The sequence below is a fragment of the Peromyscus eremicus genome, chromosome 1, assembly GCF_949786415.1.
Source record: "Peromyscus eremicus chromosome 1, PerEre_H2_v1, whole genome shotgun sequence".
NCBI classification, from domain to species: domain Eukaryota; kingdom Metazoa; phylum Chordata; class Mammalia; order Rodentia; family Cricetidae; genus Peromyscus; species Peromyscus eremicus.
The window spans coordinates 60,375,542-60,395,962 of NC_081416.1; the positions used below are offsets into that span (position 1 = coordinate 60,375,542).

Genomic DNA, 20,421 nt, shown 5'->3' on the forward strand with positions numbered 1-20,421 from the left:
CTGGAAAGGGTCCCAGAGAAGGAGCTAGGGAGAAGGGGGTTGGGGATAATCCAGAGAAGAGGGCAGAAAACAGGGCTCTTGTGCAGAGTAGGGTGAAGTGGACCTACTGAGGACCCCCCCCCCCATGGTGAGGTAGGGGTTCTGAGGGAGGGAGGACTGTTGGGGGAGGGGTCTTCCAAGGTGAAGGGAGCCCATTGGGACTTATCTGGAGCTGGGGATTTAGTTGGGGACAAGTGTCCAAGAGGGATTGAGAATGAGGGAAGAAAGATGGAATACAATCATAGAAGCTAATATTGCTTAGGGCAAGTAATGTTTAGGGACAGAGCAATGTCAGGGCACTGGGGCCCAGGATGGGGGTTGGAGGGGCTATGAGCAGGTATATAGGCTGAGCTCCAAGGAGATCAGTGTAGGGGTCTCTAAGAGGGACCAGGGTTTGGGGCTTTGGAGTAGCACACCTGACCCTGAGGGCCGAGGGGAGCTTGCTGTGAAGGGATGGGCCAGCCTGTTACAGGTCAGAGTCTTCAAGCTGGATTTATGATGAACAGGATTAGCATGAAAGAACCAGGCTTTGGTGGGGTCAGACTTGGGAGACAGGACCTCCAATCCAACAGGACTGGATTTGAGTCGGGGGGTATGGGGGGGGGCGTTCTGAAGATTCTTGATGAAGGCCCTGGACTTGGTGGGCTCAGAAGGAAAAACTCTAGACATTGACCTTGGGGGACTTGAGAGACAGGATTGAACAAAGATGAGTATTCCACTGGGGTTTGGTGTGTTGCATCCTATTTGGGTAGGAACTGTGATGTGCAGTCAGGAGGCTTCAAGGGACCCAGAGACTCCAAAAGGAAGCCCGATTAGGGATGGGGACTGGACCAGCTCAGACAGGGGTTTAGCTATTAGTAAGGATGGAGTCCAGCTGTGCAGGCTCAAGGAAGAGGTGAGTAGGAGCTTGGGAAGCCGATATCAGGACAGGGCCTCATGGAGATAGTGCAAGGACTACCACGGAGACGAGGGTGGCAGGTGGGACTCAACAGGGCAAGAAGAAGAGGTTCAAGGTAAAGTGGTTCTGAAGGCACAGGTCTTGGAGCTAGTAAGGCTCAGTGGGAGAAATACAGGGAGAGAGAATCAGCCTTGGAAACAAGGTGGAGTACTCAGCAGACAGACTTGCCCAGGACCTGAGGACCTGCGAGAGGATATGAGGACAGGTGGGCTAGGGCAGCAGCTCCGTGGTCGGTGGATATGGGAGCCACACAACTCTTGGTTTGCATAGGTCCCAGCTTTGTCCAGCTCTCCACTTCCCGGGGTCCTGGCTTCCGTGCTCGAGGGCATTCTCCCCTCCTAGGGAGGAGGCGGAGGTGTCTGCGACGCTGTGAGTCAGGCTCTCTGGCTGCTGCCGCGGCCGGCCTGGCGCTGCGGAGCGCGCGCGGGCAGCGGGGGAGGCAGCGGCGCCAGCCCCGCTCGCTCCCCGCCCCCAAGCTTGGGCCGCTGGTACGCGATCAGCGGACAGACAGCGGCCCGGGACGGCGGAAGGACGAGCGCTCCTAGGCGTAGGGGTCTGGCCCAGTCTCTGCCGCGTCGCCAGTAGGTGAGCGGTCCTGGTGGCTGCTGCAACCCGGGGTCAGACCAGCGGCCACCCAGCTCGGCCGTTGCCCCCTGCTATTTCCTCACGGGTGCCAGGTGCGCCCTGTGGCGCAGGGCTCCGGCGCCAAGCTGTCCCTTGGAAGTGTCCATTTCGCTGAGTGTCATTGTGGGTCTGTTGGTGGCACGGGTGCAGGGGGGAGGTGAGTGGCTCCGTGTGACGGTGTGCGCTCTTAGGATACCCGGTGCCGCTTTCTGCCTGGTTTGGGGAGGGGGGGGGGCGGCGATGTGCGCGAGTTTGGAGCCCTGCACCTGCACCTGTGTGTATCTTCTGGCGATATGTCTGAGCCTGTGGGGCGATGTGTGTAGTGCTGCGCTTCTTGGTGGGCAGTTGTTTACCTGGCGCGTCTGGACGCGCGGGTGTGCTGGGACTGGAGAGCTCGGCGGGTGATGATGTTTGTGGTGCGTCTCGGTGTGTATGTGCTTCAGTGAGAGCTGTTCATTCTGCCAGTCGGTGACTAGAGCAGTGTCACTGTAGGTCTGAATGCCCTGAGTGCGTGGGGATGCAGGGGAGCTCTGCTTATTCGCAACAGGGTGTCAGTGAGGGTGCTGAGGGGGTGCTGTTGTGTGTGTCAGTGGATGCAGATGGCAACGCGATGAAAAGCCCCGATGTGCTTGCCAAGGCTACTGCGAATGGCTTTGGTATTGGCCGTGGCCGGCTGGGTGGGGGAGGCAGGTGGCAGGCAGGCTGGCAGCTGGCAAGCTCGCGGGGATTTCCATCTCCCGAAGGCCATTTATAGGGCTGCAGGGGAGATGCTGTAAGGCTCCAGGGTGGGTGCTACTGGGCACTCAGGACCCAGCTCCTCCTCACTCTGTCCCTCCCTCCAGGCCCAGGGCCCCAGCCAGTCCCCAGCCCTGCTGGGAGCCCCGGCCAGCACCACGGACGGCACCCAGGAAGCCCGAGTCCCCCTGGACGGGGCCTTCTGGATTCCCAGGCCACCAGCAGGTTCACCCAAGGGCTGCTTCACCTGTGTGTCCAAGCCTCCCGCCCTGCAGGCTGCAGCGGCCCCAGCCCCTGAGCCCTCGGCCTCGCCCCCCATGGCGCCCACTCTGTTCCCCATGGAATCTAAAAGCAGCAAGACTGACAGCGTTCGGGCATCAGGTGTCCCGCCGGCCTGCAAGCACTTAGCTGAGAAGAAGACCATGACGAACCCCACAACTGTCATCGAGGTCTACCCCGACACCACGGAGGTGAACGACTACTATCTGTGGTCCATCTTCAACTTCGTCTACCTCAACTTCTGCTGCCTGGGCTTCATTGCTCTGGCCTACTCCCTCAAAGTGAGCCTGGGCAGGGGAGCAGGGCAGGGGAGCAGGGCAGGGTTAACCGGGCTAGCAGGATGGATGCAATGCCACTTAGTGGAGCCCAGGGCAGAGCATGCAAGCCCAGCCAGGAAATCTGTTATGGATTCAGAGAGGTAAGGTTGTTGGCCAGGTCTGGACTTGCAGCAAACGGTCTCTTCCATCTCCTAGACTGAGAAAGCTGGATTCAGCCTGGGGAGTGGGGTAGGGTTGTCTTCTCTGTCCAACTTACTTAGTTAAGTCGTTGGGAGCGGGCATTCAGGGCCCAAGGTCCTCTCCTCTGTCAGGGGACATGGGAGTCAACACGGCCAGCAGCCACACCTAGGTAAATGGGATGGAGACTGCATGGAGCCAAGGGACTTGAAATCCTGTGGCTGTGGAAAGCGGAGGGGGTGGTCTCAGGGCCCTTGCAGAACCTCTTCTGTCAGCCCCTCCCTGGGGGATCTGTTGCCAGGCACTTATGCCTACCCAGCCAGGTGTGTGGTGGAAGGGCCAAAGGCTGGCCCAGGGGAAAAGTTGGGAAAAGTTGGAAAACTCACCATCGTACCCCCCACCTATTCTGCACCCACAGTGGCTACAACTCCCCTTTGCCCCGGGGGTGGCTGGGAACAAACAGTGTAGCAAGGCTGTGGGACCCCCTCAACCACTCCTGCCCCTGCCCCTACCCCTTCCCACGGCAAAGTGAGAGAAATGAACGCAGCTGTGGGGCTGAGGGGAGCTGTGATAGGTGGCTTCAGAGCAGCGCAGCCCTTGTGTCCCAGGTGAGGACCGAGCAACCTTGGTCTGCTGGAGCCCCACCAGCAGGGTGCGGGGATAGTGCCGGGCTGCCCTCCTCCCATCCTGCATCTCCGGAAGGAAGGGCTTGGCTCACTATTACGCAGATCATCATTTCCTGAGCCCAGGCTTGAATGGGCCAAGCCAAATGCGGTCCAGAGATTGCAGCTGCCCAGCAAGGAGGGGTGCCAGGGGCTGGAGGAGCAGCAGGGTGCTGCAGGGATTAAAAAGTGAGGACAAGACTGACCTAAGAGGGAGGCTGCCCAAGCAGCTCAGCCCACCGTTCATCTGGAGACGTAAGCCCCACCTTGCCCTATATCACATGCCTGGCCACCAGGCTCTCCCTTCCTCTTCCTGACTTATGTTCAGCATATCACACCATCTTCTTGCCTTCATCTCCAGGTCTGGGTTCCTCACCTTGAGCTTTACCACAACATGAGAGTTGTGTACATGAGTGGGCATGTCTGTGAGAGCATGAGATTGCATGTGTGTACACATGTGCTTACATATGTGTAATTTACTAAATGTATGGAGAGTATGAGTGGGTGCATTTGAGTTTGTTGCATAGGTGGGTATATTTATATGGGTGTGGGTGTGGACACTTGAGTATACGTCTGAGCGTTATTGTATGCATATAATCATGGGCATGCACATATGCATGTGTGTGAGCAAATGCAATTGTCTGTGAGTGTGCATGAACATAGGAAGAAATGTATGTCCAATTGCATGCGAGGGGTGCCAACATAATCACCTTTAGGTATATCATGAGTGGACACATTTGAGTATAATATATGTGCATGCAAATATTTGTGAGTCAAATATGTGTCTTTGCATACACGTGCACCACAGGGTTTTTTTTTGTGGGTTTTTTTTTTTTGTGTGTGTGTGTTTGTGTATGATTGTGCTGAGAAGGGAATCTAGGGACTTGGGATGTCCTAAGATCAGATCAGCTCTGTTCTCTGGGGCAGTGCCGGGCAGAGGGCACCATTGCCAGGTTGTTAGTGGAACATAGCCTCCCCTGGTGCCCTCTTTCCCTGCACTGTCTACAGCCTGAGGATTTGGGCACGGCTGCCTGGGCTCTGGTCCGGGAGCTGTTCCCTCCTCCCCTGGCTCAGGCTGTGTCCGGCTGGCTGGGCAGGGTAGCCCATCTGGTGTGGGTTGTAGGTAGGTCAGGCATTTCTGGATGGTTATGGGTTTGTACTGGGATGTGAGGTTGACACTTTGGGGAGGAGAGAGGGCTTAATCTCTCTCCCTTGTTTTGCTCCCTAAGATCTTCTCAGGGGACAGTGGTCAGGCCTCGGGGCTTCTTGGAGGAATATGCAGAGTCAGCATAGACCAGGCTAACTCTGACCTGATGCCTGGAAATCAGTCCACCTGTGTATCTAGCTGCAGCCTCCTGACCAGCTGCACCTGCCACTCATGCAGCCCAATGCAAGCATGTCCAAGGACAGCAGGTGGACCAGGGGTCAGGAGGACTTGGCTGCTTTTCCAGCCATCTTTCCTTGCTGATCCCATCCCCTCATCTGCTCACAATAGAAGCAACACTGTTCAAGCCATCATGTGATCAGGTGGGGCTGGCAGGCTGGTGTGAGATGATGGCATTCTTGCCTGCCCTGTCTGTCCATGTCCCATCAGGCCACCATCAACTCCTCCAACCACATGGGTCAGGTCAGCTCCGTACAGGCTGCTCTGTGTCTAGGGAAGAGCAAGATCCAGTAGATCAAGTCTCCATGCAGACTCCATACACTGCCTCATAACCACACAGCCTCACTGTTAGCTGCACAGTACCCAGGATGCAATTTTGGTATTCAAGTCTCTTCACAGTTCATCATTACCCTTTTTCTGGGGGAAACACTGAGCTATGTGCACACACTGGCTCACAGGTATCCTCTCTTGGGTATGAAGCCTGTGTCTCTCCTGCAGAACTTCTAGGGCCTTCCTTCCCTGGTCATATTTGCTTGCCTCACCCTCAGGACCACCCTTCAGTACACAAGCCATGGTGACCATCATGGGGGGGGGTCCTAAGGATATTATTTGGCTGGACAGAGGGTGTCATCAGATGGGATAGATAGTCTAGTGTCTTAGAAAAGGAAAACATCACATTGAGCTTGGAGCAAAGTAGGGATCAGGGTAAGGGCTTCTGGGAAGAGGCAGTATTTTCCATGGGCCTTGAAGGATGGGTGAGGAGAAAGTTTTACCTAGAGAAAGGAGCAGACATCCTCTGTGAGGAGCAGAGGTGTGAAGGACAGGAAAGGGAGTGCCGTGCAGCCAGCATGTGGCAGATGCTTGATCTGAGGTCAGGAGGCCTGAGGACTTCCTGTGACAGGAAAGCCTTAAAGAACAGATTAGGAGGGTAGATTCTGATTGGGTTTCTATGTATCTGTTCATCTCATCCTTTCTGAATATCAGTGTTATCATTCCATCTATTCACTTACCCATCCATCCACCCATCCACCTACCCATCTACCCATCCATGCCATACCCATTCACTCATCTACTTATCCATCCATCTATTCATGTACCTGTCCATCCACTAGTTCAGCTGTCCATCCTTCCACTTATTCATTCAATATATCTAGCCATCCATCTATCCACACCACACCCATCCATTCATGCGTTCATCTACCCATGTACCATTTATCTATCTACATCACACTCATTCACATCTAGCTATTCACTTACCTGTTTACCCAACCATCTGCCCATCCACTCACCTACCCGTTCACCCACTCACCCATCTACCCACCCACCCAGTCAGCATTTACCTGTCCATTCACCATTTTAACCCATCCACTCACCCTATCATTTATCCACCCCTTTTTACCCATCCACACACTCATCCATCCACCCACCTGTCAACCCATCCACTGACCCACCCATCCACTCATCTACCATCCATCTATCCACACTACACCCATCTTCCTACACACTCATCTGCACATCTCTCTATCCATCTACCCACTCTACTATTCATCCACTCACTCCTCTACACATTCACAACCCATCCCCCACCTTTCCATCTATTTACCCATCCACTCATCCATGTGCAGTCACCTAGCCATCCACCTACTGTTAGATAGTAGAGTGACATTTCAGGCAACAACAGGTCACATACACAAGACTTCATCACCTACTAGTGTCATAGTTGATTTGTGTATATACTCTGTGGTGTTAACATATGATGAGGCCATCTGGAGTTTCTTAGATATCCCTCATTAAGTGATGCATGGCTATGTCAATTCATTCTCCACTCTGTTCACCACATCCAGACAGCATCAGCCTTCCACTCATCTGTTGACACACAGTCATTTGTACTTCTGACTCTCTCCTCTGCTGCCCCATTCCATCCTTACCAACCTTAACACTAATCCAGTAAAGTATTTTCTAAAGTCATTTTCTCAGGACAACCCCACTTCCCTCACCAGCACTGTCTTCCATCTATTCATGCTTTGCCACGTCCTCCTTTCCATCACACCAAGTAGCCATGCATGCATTTTTTGGTCATTCACCTTCCTCATTCACATTCTTCCCCTTTCAGTTCATCCATCCTTTTATCCTTTTTTTCTTCTATTTTCTACCCATGCACCCATTTATCCACATTAATTTTCTCTCCTCTTTTGTAGTCTTCCCTTCAACTTCCCAGGCTGAACTCATCCATCCATCCATCCATCCATCCGTCCGTCCATCCTCTCCTCATTCCAACCTTCCTACCCTCTGCTCCCCCTCCCGGTGTAGAATTTTACTCTTGCATCCCTCTATCAACATTCAGATCTATCAGCCTCAAATCTCTGTCCTTCCTCTAGCTTTATGTTCACCCAAACATCTACTCTTCTGTTTCTTCTTTACTCCTATCCCCCAACATCTCTGTCTGTCTCATCCAGTAATTTATCGGTCCCTGTGTGACTGTGAGCATGCTTGCACACTCTCACTGCCTGACTGCAGACTCATTTCAGCTGTGTGCTCATTTGCCCTGCCTTTGCTCCCTCATGTTCTGTCCTCTCTTGTTCTTAGACACCGACACACCCTAGATGTATCAGATATGGTGCTGCATACATAAAATCCTAACATTCGGGAGTCAGAGGCAGGAGGATTTAGAATTCAAGGCCAGCCTCAGTTACATAGTCTTTACAAAAGAGAAAAAAAAAAAAAGAAAAGAAAGGAAGGAAGAAAAGGGGAAAGAAAAAAGAAAGAACCCACAAGCATCAACACAAATCCTACTAAAGGTTCATCGAGTAATCTACCGGCTTATCTTTCCACTTTCCCTTCCCACAGTCTGTCTTTCATCCGTGTCCTGCCCCAGTTGTTCTTCTGTCCTTCCTGCTCCCATGGTCACCCTGCCACTGCACACAGACCAGCTGCCTCTTCTACCCCTTGGTCACCCACACACCTACCATGTTCTTTCCTCCTCCTGTCTCCTCTTCACCCTCTTCTGTCCATGAACTTGCCCTGTGTCCACATGTTTATCCATCTCCCTTCACTTCCGTGTCTGTGTCGGGTGTGTGTGTATTCATGTTCATGTATGGGACGTGTGTGTGTGTGTGTGTGTGTGCAATGCACAAGCAAGCAAAAAAAAAAATTACACAATTTTGTGTGTGCATGAATACACACTTGTGTGTATTGTGTGGAGTTTACTCTCTCCTTCCACCAAGAGGATCCCAGGGATTGAACTCACGTTGTTCAGCTTGATAGCAGGTACATTTATCCACCGAGCCATCTCCTCAGACTCTCACTTTGTCTTCTGGGACAAGGTCTCTCACTGGGACCGGGGCTTCACCGGTTTAGTTAGACTGGCTAGCCATCAAACTCCAGAGATCTGCCTGTCTTGGCTTCCCCAGTGCTGAGTTATAGGCATGTGCTGCTGTGCCTGAAGTTTGAAAATTATGTTTTTAGATTTATTGATTTTATGTGCATGTGCATCTTGCCTGCATGTATGTATGTGCACCACGTGCATGCCTGGTGCCCAAGGAGGTCAGAAGAGGCTGTCAGATGCCCTGGAACTGGAGTTACAGATGGTTATGAACCACCCATTAGGTGCTGGGAGCTGAACCTGGGTCCTCTGGAAGAGCAGCAAGTGTTGAGTCATTTCTCCAGCCCCTCCCTGGCTTTTTGTTCTTGATGTTAAACACAGGTTCCTCAGATCAAAGGCAGGTCTTTTTGCTTGCTTGGCAAACAGTTAACATGAATTGAGCCATCTCCCCAGCCCCCCATCTTCCATCACCTTGAAGCTTATGTCTACCCTCCCCTCTCTCTTCTTCTCTTTTGCCCACTCCTTTGATGCTACCATCATGGCCACTCATTGAACTGTCGAGCCCACCATGTAGTCATAGGTTCATGGGAATGCCCCAGCACTCTCCCACTGCCCTACTTCCCATGCAGCAGATAACTGCCCAGTGTATGAGGGGTGACTAGCCATGGCGCCCCTGACCATAGGAGCCTTCCCTCTAGCAGGAAACTCAGACCATCATAAAATTCACTGTGAAGATGAAACTCACTGCCATCTGTGAAGACTGAGGAGAGTGCCTGGGATTGCCATTTCATACAAGGTGGGCTCAGACAGAAGTCCATGTTGTTGTACTGAGCAAGCCCAAGGTGGTCCAGGCCGTAGACATGTGTGTCTAAGAAAGTGTGCCACAGGATAAGGACTAGGCCTTGCAGAGAAGCCCAGGGACAAAGTTCCATAGCCTGTGTGGTTGAAACAGGAGAGGGGACCAGACATGCCTGAGGCACAGCCTTGTTTTCCACAGTGAGGGTTTTGTCATCTGCTGTGAGTGGATTCATGTGATGAAATTTCCATGTGGGGACAGACTAGGGATGCAGAGAGATAGGGCTGGGAGCCCAAATGGGAGGAGCTTCCCAATGAATGATACTGGGTTGCCCAGGGAGGTGGGTGTGGAAGGCTGCTGCCTAGCCTTTCCTTTAGTATATAGTATTTATTCACACAGGGGATTGATTCCATAGACACCCAAGCTCATGGATGCTCAAGTCTTTATTTAAAACAGCCTGGTATTTGTTTGGATCCCACACACATACTCAGATGATCTCAACATCACCTCTAGGTGATATACAACCTTACTAAAAGGAAGAGCAGTTGCTGTTCTTATTGTATCACTTAGGAAAAACAGCAAGAAAAAAACTCTACACATTCAGCACAGATTCCACTTTGTTTTGAATATTTTTTGATCTGTAGCTCAGTTGAATCTATAGACAGGGAGCTTCCAAGTCTGGACCCCATAGTCAACAGACTGTCCTGGTGGAGGTTCAGAGTGAGAGATCCAGAGGAGACTGGAGATGTTTGCAAGGACTGTTCTCACCCAAGTGGTCTAAAGTATACAGGCACTAGCCACACAGGTGAGAGGCATCATGGGAGGAGCAGCCTCCATCCCACAATGAATCTGCCAGTTCCCGCTCTTGCTTCCACCGTTCATGTCCCAATAAAGTCACCTGCCCAGCTGCTCCTTTCCTCCTGGCTCCCCTCAAAAGTATCAGCCACACCTCGGTCTACTCACTCACATATTTAATTTCCAGTTCTGGTCACAGGGCACATATGGTCCTTTCTTTTTCGCTTCCTCTGCTCACTGTTCAACTGCTAGTCTACCCCACTGCTCTCTTCTGTTCCCACTCCCACTGTCTACCTCATCTTTCTCTCTCCTCTGAGTCACCTTCTTACCTTCAGCAAAACAAGAACCATAAAATATCAAGCGATGATGGAGCTCTGAGTATATTCCAGGCATGGCCCCAAACCCCCACAATTAAATTGAATATTTTAATTAATGATAGCAAAATCTTATGAAGTAAGTTCCAAAAAACTGGGAAGCTAGACACAGGCACACCCTGGAGATCACCACCAGGGTGTCATGGACTCTTGTTTTAGGTTTGACTTTGGGCTTCCTCTGTCCCTCTGTCTGTCCGTACTTTGCCTTCCTTTCCTGGATGTTCTATCTTCTCTTCTGTTCTCTTTTCTTCTTTCCTCTCCTCCTCCTCCTCCTCCTCCTCCTCCTCCTCCTCCTCCTCCTCCTCCTTTTCTTCCTCCTTTCTCCCTCCCTCTCTCACTTTCTCTTAGCCCAGGCTGGCCTCTAACTCACTATGTATCCAAGGATGACCTTGAACTCCTGGTCCTCCTGCCTCTACCTCCTAAGTGCTGGGATTACAGGTGTGTATCAGCACATTCACCCGTTCATTTGTGGTTCTGGGGTCACACCCAGGGCTATATATATGCACGCTAAAGCACCCTCCCAACTGAGCTACATCCCCAGCCCCTCTCTGTCTACTTTTCCGTACTTCCTTCCCATCTCAACTGTTCCATTCTATCCAAGTGAAGCCTACTCCGTTCTGCCCTGTCTATTTTAAAAACTCACCCCACCACCCTACCCATGTGTTCCATCATACACTCTAAAATCCCTATCCATGTGCCCTCCAGCCCCTCTCCTCTCTCCTCTCACTCCTGTATCCTCTGGCTACCTACCATGTCACCTCCCTTTCCCATCCTTCATGTGTCTGTACCTGCCACTCATGCACCCCCAATCTGAGTCACCTGCCTTGGTCTGCATGTATGAAGAGTTTCCACACTGTGTGATTTCCCCCACAGTTCTGCTGACTGGAACTTCACAAGGCCTCAGCACGGTCAGGCTCTGGTCAGGTCTGCACTTTTCTGGGCTGTAGGCTATTCACATCTCTCACATGGTGGAAGGGTTAAAGGCCTCCTGGGGCCCCTTCTGTGTGAGAGCCTCACCCTCAAAAGCCTCACCTCCTACCATCCCTGGGGGCCAGAACCTTCTCTGTGTAAGTTGGTGGAGTGCATACCCAGAGCTCAGCACTTCCTGACCATTTGGTCCCCCATCAGCTTCCCTTTCCTATTCTTTCTTGTTTGTTTATTATGTATACAGTGTTCTGTCCGCACATATCCCTGCAAGCCAGAAGAGGGCACCAGATCTCACTACAGATGGTTGTGAGCCACCATGTGGTTGCTGGGAATTGAACTCAGGACTTTTGGAAGAACAAGCAGTGTTCTTAACCTCTGAGCCATCTCTCCAGCCCCCTCCTGTTCTTTCATCACCAAGGGATGAGCTAGCACCCACTGGTCTGCCAACTCAGGGCCTGTCCTTTCTCCCTTCCCTTCATGGATTCATCTATCAGACCACAAACATTCACCAAAAGGCCACCCACTCATCGCCCCGCTCATCTGCCCGTCTCGTCTAATGTACTTATCTTCTTCCCCTACTTACTTTGATCGACTTACCCAACTTCCCATCAGTCTCTCCAAGACCTGCCCTCCATTCTTCTTTTCCACAACAGATCTTATCTGTCACCTCTTGGGCCCACTGAGCACTGTGTGTCTTTCCTGCTCTGGTTGCTGCTCCAGTGTTCTGCTCCTGCCCTACCCAGCTCCCTTGTTCTCTTAGCTTTCCCATTGTTTCTCTGTGCACTCTCCCAAGTCTTCTTACTGCTCACATCGATTTCCTGGTCTTTGAACTTGGATTTCTCATCTTTGCAGAGCCAGCTCCTCCAGTACCCGACGTGGTCTCGTCACACCTGCAGTGATGCCTTTCACATGTTCACCTCTGCCCTCCACCTCATCCTTGAACCCCAGACTCAGCAGCATTGCTGTTCCCGGTGTCCAGCCACAAATCTAAAAAGCAGCTCTCATTGGTGCCGGGACCTGCACTGCCATGCTCCCTGGCCTCCAGGTTTTCCTTCCGCAACTCACTTTTAGTTTATCCTCAAGGCCACCTCATCTCAAGCCCCATCTCCTCATCATCCGCCACATTGTCAGAGCTGCCTTATCACAGATCCAGAACCCATCTGCCAGCTCACTTTCACACTCCACAGCTCTTGTTCATGTTACTAGACCCATGTCCCTCGGTTGATGAATGAGCCTCCGATCTCCAGGCCAGACTCTGCCTCCTCCTTGTCTGACCTGAATCCTTAGCCAAAGGCTCTTCTAGAGTCTGTCCAGCCTTCCCTTTCTCCTGGCTCTATGTCACTCTGAAAAGCCTTCACAAAGCCCCACCATCTTCTCCACAGCTTCCCTTGTTCCCTACTTGTCTGTGCTCTGACCTCCAACAGCAGCCCCAGGCTGGCCTCAGCCACCCTCATGGGGCTCTGCTCCCCATACCTGATGTGGCCCCCTGCCCCACGCCACGTGCACACGCCAAGGGACCAAACCCATCACTGATCTGGTGACAGACATCCACTCAATGAAGTCTTTCTAGGGTCTTCTGAGACTGGATCTCCTAGGACACCATTGACCTCTGGCGTCTTCAGATGTCTCTCTAGCTTCCTTATCCTGTGAATACCTGCCTTGCTTGCCCTGTGCTTGTGACTCTTCTCCTGGTCTGTGAACCATGAGGATGGAGCCTTTTCTTTTTCCTTGCTACACACCAGGGCACAGCTGGGCTATGCATGGCAGCCGTTACACACCCAGGATGCCAGAGCAGGCACTAAGTAAAGATTGACTGACTGATTGATCAATGAATTTCAAAATCTGTGCCTATCTCTCATTCAGTAGTCAATGATATATTCTTTTAACCTCCCCCATCTTTCCCTTCACCCATCCTACATGTAATCCTAAATTTATCTATCCATTCCACTCGTCCAGCATGCATATCAAGAATCCTTCTCAAAGATACAACATGTGCTACTATACCCCATGTACCAGTCCAACCATCTGACACATCTCCATAAACCTATCTGCCCACCTGCCCCACCCATCCAGCACACTTCTATCTAGGTATCTATCCTAACTACATAAAATACATTACTGTTTCCCATGTACCTGTCCAATCATCCAACACACCCTACACAACCAACATATTTTCTCTCTTCCACACCACCTGCTCTACTCATCCAGAACACACTCACATATTCATACACCCACCTGTCTACTTGCCCCCACAACAAGCATCCACTCATATCTTTGTCCATCCTGTTATTTCCATCTGACATATGTCCCTCTGTGTACCTATCCCACACATGCAGCATATGACACAATTCACCTACTGCCTCTCCGGTCCATCTAACACACATCAAATCACCAGTGGCCCCACTTGTCTAAGCTACTTGGCGTCTGTGTGTGTGTGTGTGTGTGTGTGTGTGTGAGAGAGAGAGAGAGAGAGAGAGAGAGAGAGAGAGAGAGAGAGAGAGAGTTCATTTACCTGCTCATCCACATTGTTCACTTGATATTCACTTCTATATTTATAGCTACCTTCTAGCCTCCAGAACTGTAAAAGAATAAATATTTATTTTCTTAAAAGAATAAAAAAGAACAAGGGTGAGCCAAGGTTCTTCTGCATACCCTCTGCTAGTCAGCATTGTTCTAGAATCATCTTTGTCTTCCTCATAGGGGTGTATGGGCAAGAAGCTGTGCCAGGAACATGAGCCTAACCACGGCCTTTCCCAACACTGTGAGGTGGACACTTCACTGTCTTCATGCCACAGGCAGGCACTAGGAGAGGCAACAGGGCCCATTAACCCTGTGAGGTTACCAGTGGGCACCTGCGGAGGGAAACCCAGGCCCAGAGTTTCCCTAACACGGCTGCAGCCTGGAGGAGGGGCTTGCAAGAGGAAGTAGAACAGCTGGTTTATCTAAGAGAACACCTGGCTAATGATTGTGGTGGGATAGTTGAACTGGATAGAATCTTCCTTGCTAGAGATCCAGTGTCTACAGCAAGCAGCTGTGGGGAAGGGCTTTACATTATAGTTGAAAAACAAGTAGGCTAATACCAAACCTGAGGGAAGACAGGATTTAATTTTCTGGAGAAAATGATAAAACTTTGTCAAATACTTCACTTAAACCGTGGAAGCTAAGTGAACGGGGACACACCTCATTCTTGGTGACGGACATGTTGGCTCCCGCCCAAATCACCAGAGCTCTGGCACAGCCTCGCTCCCACCTCTGCCCTCCTGACTCCTCAGCCCCCCTTGCCATACTTTCTCCATCCAGTTCACACATAGCACAACCCACCTTCCAAGTCACCCCCTGCCCTTTGCTGGGTCCCTTCCCTTCCTCTTACTCTGCCCCAGCCCTGTCCTGCCTCCCCTCTGCCCCCTCTGCCCACTGCTGGGTACCCATCACACGCCTCCTCCTCTCCCTGGCTCCTGCCTTACCACTCCTCCCTCTGCTTCAATCCGTCCTCCCAGCAGACTTCAGTTGTCCTCTGCCTGTCCATACCCCAACCCCATTCCCGTCTACCCCCTTCCTCCCACCACACTCCCTCCTCAGGTAACCCCTTCCCTGACTCTGCCATCAGCCAGTCCAACTGTCTCTCTGCCCTCCTTCCTATTTCAACCAAACCCAGTCCGTGAATATGGCAATCCCCATCTCCTCCTGTGCTCATCTTCTAGGCTCTGCTTCAGCTGGCATCATATTCAGCTGGCACTCACTGGATTACAGAGCGTGAGGGGGCTGTCCTAAGACGTGTCTGCCCTGACCAAGTAGCCTCTTAGAAATGGCCAGCTCTGTCCCCATCTCCCTAGGATGTCTTGTCCACTCAGCATCCTAGTTAATGTCTAGCTAGGCAGAACTGATCAGTTACAACACACCGGACACACATGTCATCACATCCCACACCCCCTGTCTCTGGTGTCACAATCCTATTCACCATGCATCCGCTGTCTCCGGGGTCACCTTCCTCTTTTATGTTAGATCACTTCAAACTCATTGAGCAGTTGCACAAAATAAAACAGAAAGTCCTGGGCATCCTTCACAGGGTACCTGTGTCCTTCGTTCCCCATTTCCTTCTCTGACTAGACACTATTTACTTTACAAACTGTGAAAGGTGAGTTTCTCATTGACTATGTTCCCCCAAACCAAGGGTGGGTGCTTGCAGGACAGAGGTCCTGAGACTACCCGATTCTCACATCCCTGCTCCCCAACACGCCAACCTCCCTCCTCTACTGACCTCTGTCTACCTCCACTGATGACCTCTTACCCTTCTTCTGTCTCCATATCCCCTCCTTCTCTTATCTCCAGACTCTTCTTTACCGGCTTCCTGTGTTGTCCTCTATCCCCACTCCTCTGCTGACCTCTGCCCTGCCTCCTCTCCTGACTTCTGCCTCTCCTCCTCCTCCTCTGCTGACCTCTGCCCTGCCTCCTCTCCTGACTTCTGCCTCTCCTCCTCCTCCTCTGCTGACCACTGTCCCCTCTCCTCTGCTAGCCCCCTCCTCCTCCTGCTTCCTCTGACAGCTCCCATTTTCCTTCCTCCTCCTGCACTGACCTCTGTCTTTCTTTCTCTGCTGACCTCCACCCACCACATCCTCTGACCTCTGCCTCTCTTCCTCCTCCTTCTGCCTCCAGGTTCGGGACAAGAAGCTCCTGAATGACCTGAATGGAGCCGTGGAAGATGCCAAGACAGCACGGCTGTTTAACATCACCAGCTCTGCGCTGGCAGCCTCCTGCATCATCCTCATCTTCATTTTCCTGCGGTACCCCCTCACTGATTACTGAGCCCAGCAGGCAGTGGCCTTGGAGACACAGCACTGAGACTGATGGTCACAGAGATTCAGGATGCTGACAGTATGGGGCAGAATGGGCTCCTACCAAGGCCCAGAGCCATGCATGGCAGCAAGGCCACCTGAAGCTGAGTGCCCAATGGAGCGGCGCACTCCTCCCAGCCACCCTATCTGCCTCCTGCCCCCGTCCTGCTGTTACTGGGTCTCTGGGCTCCCTCTCACGATGCTGCCTGGCTGCCAGTGGCTGCCCTTCCTGACCTGTGCACCCCACCCAGGTTCCTGCACCCCTCAGACCTGACACCCAGCAAGAAGGGCTTATGTGGGAGCCCCCGGGATAGGGGCTGCCAGCACCTGGGGCTCCCTCACTCCTGACCCCAACTTCCTCCAAGCTGTGATCCCTGCTCCAAGCTCTTGTATCTGTGAACTTTCATTAAAACATGTGCCCAGCTCAGCTTCATCTTCTGTCCATGTTCCAAGCAGGGTCTAGGTGTCACCCGGAGGTTTGGGGACATTTATCAGATGTTCATTGCAGACCATGACCCCAGGGCCTGCACACAGCTAATTCTGTACAAGGCTTGCTCAGAAACCAAGTGGTCTTGGGATGGCCAGCTGTGTAGGATGGTGAAATGAGGAGTTTTAGGTGGAAGGACTCCACACAGGATTCACAGAGTCGGGCAGCCTGTATGGAGTAGGAGGGATGATGTGTAGTGTCCAGGAGAAACGTCCTACAGTGATGGTGAAGCCCTGCCAGCCTCTAGGTACCCTACAGGGTGGTGATAAGGTTCTCACCTACTCAGGCCCTGAAATGGGGAAAGAGACTCCCTGTCAACTGAAGGTCACTATCCAAAGGTCAAGATCAGAAACAGCATGCTGGTCCTAGAAGTAGTGCTGCCACAGAAGGGTGCTGCCCCATGAGCTGCAGTGCAGGTAAGCTGAAAAATGGATGATGGTCCGAGTGAACAGGGACCCCACCCTGTGAGATCCTGATGGATCTTGAAAAAAGAGATACTGTAGGGCTCAGGTGACATGCTCAGTGGTGGGGAGGCCCGGCCCCCTTTGTAATTTCTGATCATCCCCTCTGCGGTGTCAGGAGTGTCGGGACAGGACAAGGCAAGAATAAAAGCTGTCACCAACAGTGGGCACAGAGTGTAGATGGAGGTCAGTGGAGGGCCGAGCACATGCAGAAGCGTGAGCTGATACTAACCAGATAACTGGAAGGTTAGACAAGACCGTGGACAAGAATGAGAGATGAGGACACTCAGGGTTATTGGGGGTTCAATACATCCTGAGTTACACAGCAAAAACAAAAACAAAAACAAAAACAACAAACCAAGGCTGGGGGCTGGGGTGGAATAAGAGGGAAGGAGACCAGGAGCTGAGTAGCCCCATCCAGTGCTCTCTACCAGGTACACTGAGATGTGAACTAGCAGCCTACATCCCTCCGCCGCCGCAGCCATGCCCTCCCCACCCTGAAACCATGAGCCAAATACACTTATGTGCTCCATTGTTTCCCCTCTGGCATCTGAACACAGAGACAAGAGAACCACTGCACGTTTGCAGAACAACGAAGACAAGAAGCAAAGGGATTTTTAAGTGTGTGTGGCTGGGGCAGTTATTTTAAAAACTGTAAGGGAGAGGTTTGTTAAAAAATGATGGGATATTTAGCACTGCAGGAAATAATGTATTTCTTGGGGCTCATCCTTAGGTAGGCTGCTGGGCCATGGGGTTCATGGAGATGCCAGTTTTAAAGGGCTTATACCTCTGTTTTTATCAGAGGCTACACCCTCTGGCTCCATGCCCTGCCTGCTGCCTGCTGTCTGTCTCCACTAAGCTCATGGTGGTGTTCAATGGCAGCTTCAGCTTGTACCTCCCTGGATATTTGGCCCCCTTGGTAGAACAGTGTAGAGTCCCGACCACTTCCTTTTTTTAAATAAATATTTTTATTTTATAATTAATTTAATTTTACACATCAGCCATGGATTCCCCTGTCCTCCCTCCTCCCACCCCCCAGCCTTCCCCCTCAATGCACCCTCCATTCCCACCTCCTCCAAAGGAGGGTCTCCCCTGGGGAGCCAGCCCAGCCTGGTACATTCAGTTGAGGCAGGTCCAGTCCCCTCCTCCCTGCACCAAGGCTGAGCAAAGTGTCTCAGCATAGGCCCCAGGTTCCAAAAAGCCAGCTCATGCACCAAGGACAGGTCCTGGTCCCACTGCCTGGGGGCCTCCCAAACAGTTCAAGCTAATCAACTGTCTCACTTATCCAGAGGGCCTGGTCCAGTTCCATGGGGGCGCCTCAAATATTGGTTCACAGTTCATATGTTTCCACTAGTTTGGCTACTTGTCCCTGTGCTTTTTCCAATCATGGTCTCGATATCTCTTGCACATATAATCCCTCCTCAGATGTAAAGCAAAGGATAATCAGACTGCAGCTCATAACTCCAAGAAGGCTACCTAGTAAAGAGGACCCTAAGAAAGACACAGAGGCTGTCTTTTTTTTTTTTTTTTTTTTTTTTTTTTTTTTGGTTTTTCGAGACAGGGTTTCTCTGTGTAGCTTTGCGCCTTTCCTGGAACTCACTTGGTAGTCCAGGCTGGCCTCAAACTCACAGAGATCCGCCTGGCTCTGAGAGGCTGTCATTTCTTAACCTCTTCCTCGTCAGCCAGTGCTTGGAGGGTGTGGCAGGCAGCTCCCCACATCTCTGACAGTACTCACATGGTTACTGCTTCTCTGCAACCTATCAATAGAAGACATTTGGAGACTGGAGAGACAGTTCAGCCATTAGGAATGTGCACTGCTCTTCCAGAGGACTCAGGTCTGGTTCTCTCACACACATGTCATCTCAGACACATCTGTCATTCCAGTTCCAGGGGATCTGGTGCTCCTGCATGCACATGCTGCATGTTCATTCACATAAGAAAAGGCACATGTCATTAAAATAAAACAAGAAATAAATAGTTAAAAACTAATTCTTTTTCTGAATTGAAGACATTGGGATGAAAAGACCACTTACATGACCATCGAAGTACCCATGAGTGACTCGTGAGGTGCTGGTGGGGGTCACATGAGCATTTACTTTCCAGTTTTTTTTTTTTTTTTGCTTTGTTTTGTTTTTGAGACAGGGTTTCCTGTGTAGCCTTGGCAGTCTTGGAACTAGCTCTATAGACCAGGCTGGCCTCGAACTCACAGAGATCTGCCTGCCTCTGCCTCCCGAGTGCTGGGATTAAAGGCGTGTGCTGCCACCGCCCAACTATTTTCCAATTTTTTTCTTTTTTCTTTTTTCTTTTTTTTGGTTTTTCGAGACAGGGTTTCTCTGTGTAGCTTTGCACCTTTTCTGGAACTCACTCTGTAGCCCAGGCTGGCCTTGAACTCACAGAGATCTGCCTGCCTCTGCCTCCCGAGTGCTGAGATTAAAGGCGTGAGCCACCACCGCATGGCTATTTTCCAAATTTTTAAACCACAGGTTTTACTCTATGCAGCTTCTGTCCAACGTGCATATGTTTATACATGTTTATAGCATGTTGTTCATAAGTGCCACAAATAGGAGACGATCAAATCGCCCATTAATGTATGTTTTCATACACATAAGAAAATAAAATATGTCCATGGGCACATCTTGGTTTGACTTTCCAGTAACTTCGCTGAGGGTAGTCATCCTGAAGTCATTCATACACCTATGAAGAGTGGAGGAGAATCCATGAGGCAGGACACATAAAAACAAGGGCAGGTAGAGAGGTTTCCAGGGACTCAGATATGAGGGCTGGTGATGGAGGCTGGCCATGAAGGGATAGGCCGTATTAGTAAATGTGTTAAAGTTTATGGCACTCAGGGTTGTCACTGTTAGAGGGGATGGACACAAAAGCCTGAAGGGCTGGGGACCTAGTGGAGACACCATCCACTATTTCCTCTGCTGATGTCTTCTCCGTCGGCTGTCATGGTGGACACTGGACCAGCCCTGGGACTCTTGCCCTGCCCCAGAAAGACCAGAAAGGGAGAGGTGGAGGACAGGTTTCCGCTGTTTTAGGTGCTCTGCCATCTGTCTTTCCTGGTGGCTCTAGTGTTTATGTCACCTACTGTGACATCCCTTTGTGCGAGGCAGTCCCTTCCCGTGGTGACTTTTTTTTAAATCACGAACAGTCTTAATTTGCCTGCACTTGTCTTCTGGGATCTTTTTCACACGTAGGTACACAGTCCGGCCGAGTGGGAGCACACCTGCCTGCTTTTCTGGCCAGCCACTCTTTCTCTGTCCCTCCGACCTGAGTCTCTGAAGG

General features: G+C 51.4%; 1 protein-coding gene across 1 annotated transcript; it reads left to right on the top strand.

Annotated features, from left to right (window-relative positions):
• Positions 1 to 1,934: 1,934 nt before the first annotated feature.
• On the top strand, positions 1,935 to 16,589 carry Ifitm10 (interferon induced transmembrane protein 10). The gene is made up of 3 exons (XM_059254340.1): positions 1,935 to 1,958; positions 2,464 to 2,916; positions 16,004 to 16,589. The coding sequence occupies exons 1-3, from the start codon at positions 1,935 to 1,937 to the stop codon at positions 16,151 to 16,153; spliced, it is 627 nt and encodes a 208-aa protein (XP_059110323.1). The 3' UTR covers positions 16,154 to 16,589.
• The last annotated feature ends 3,832 nt before the right edge of the window (positions 16,590 to 20,421 follow it).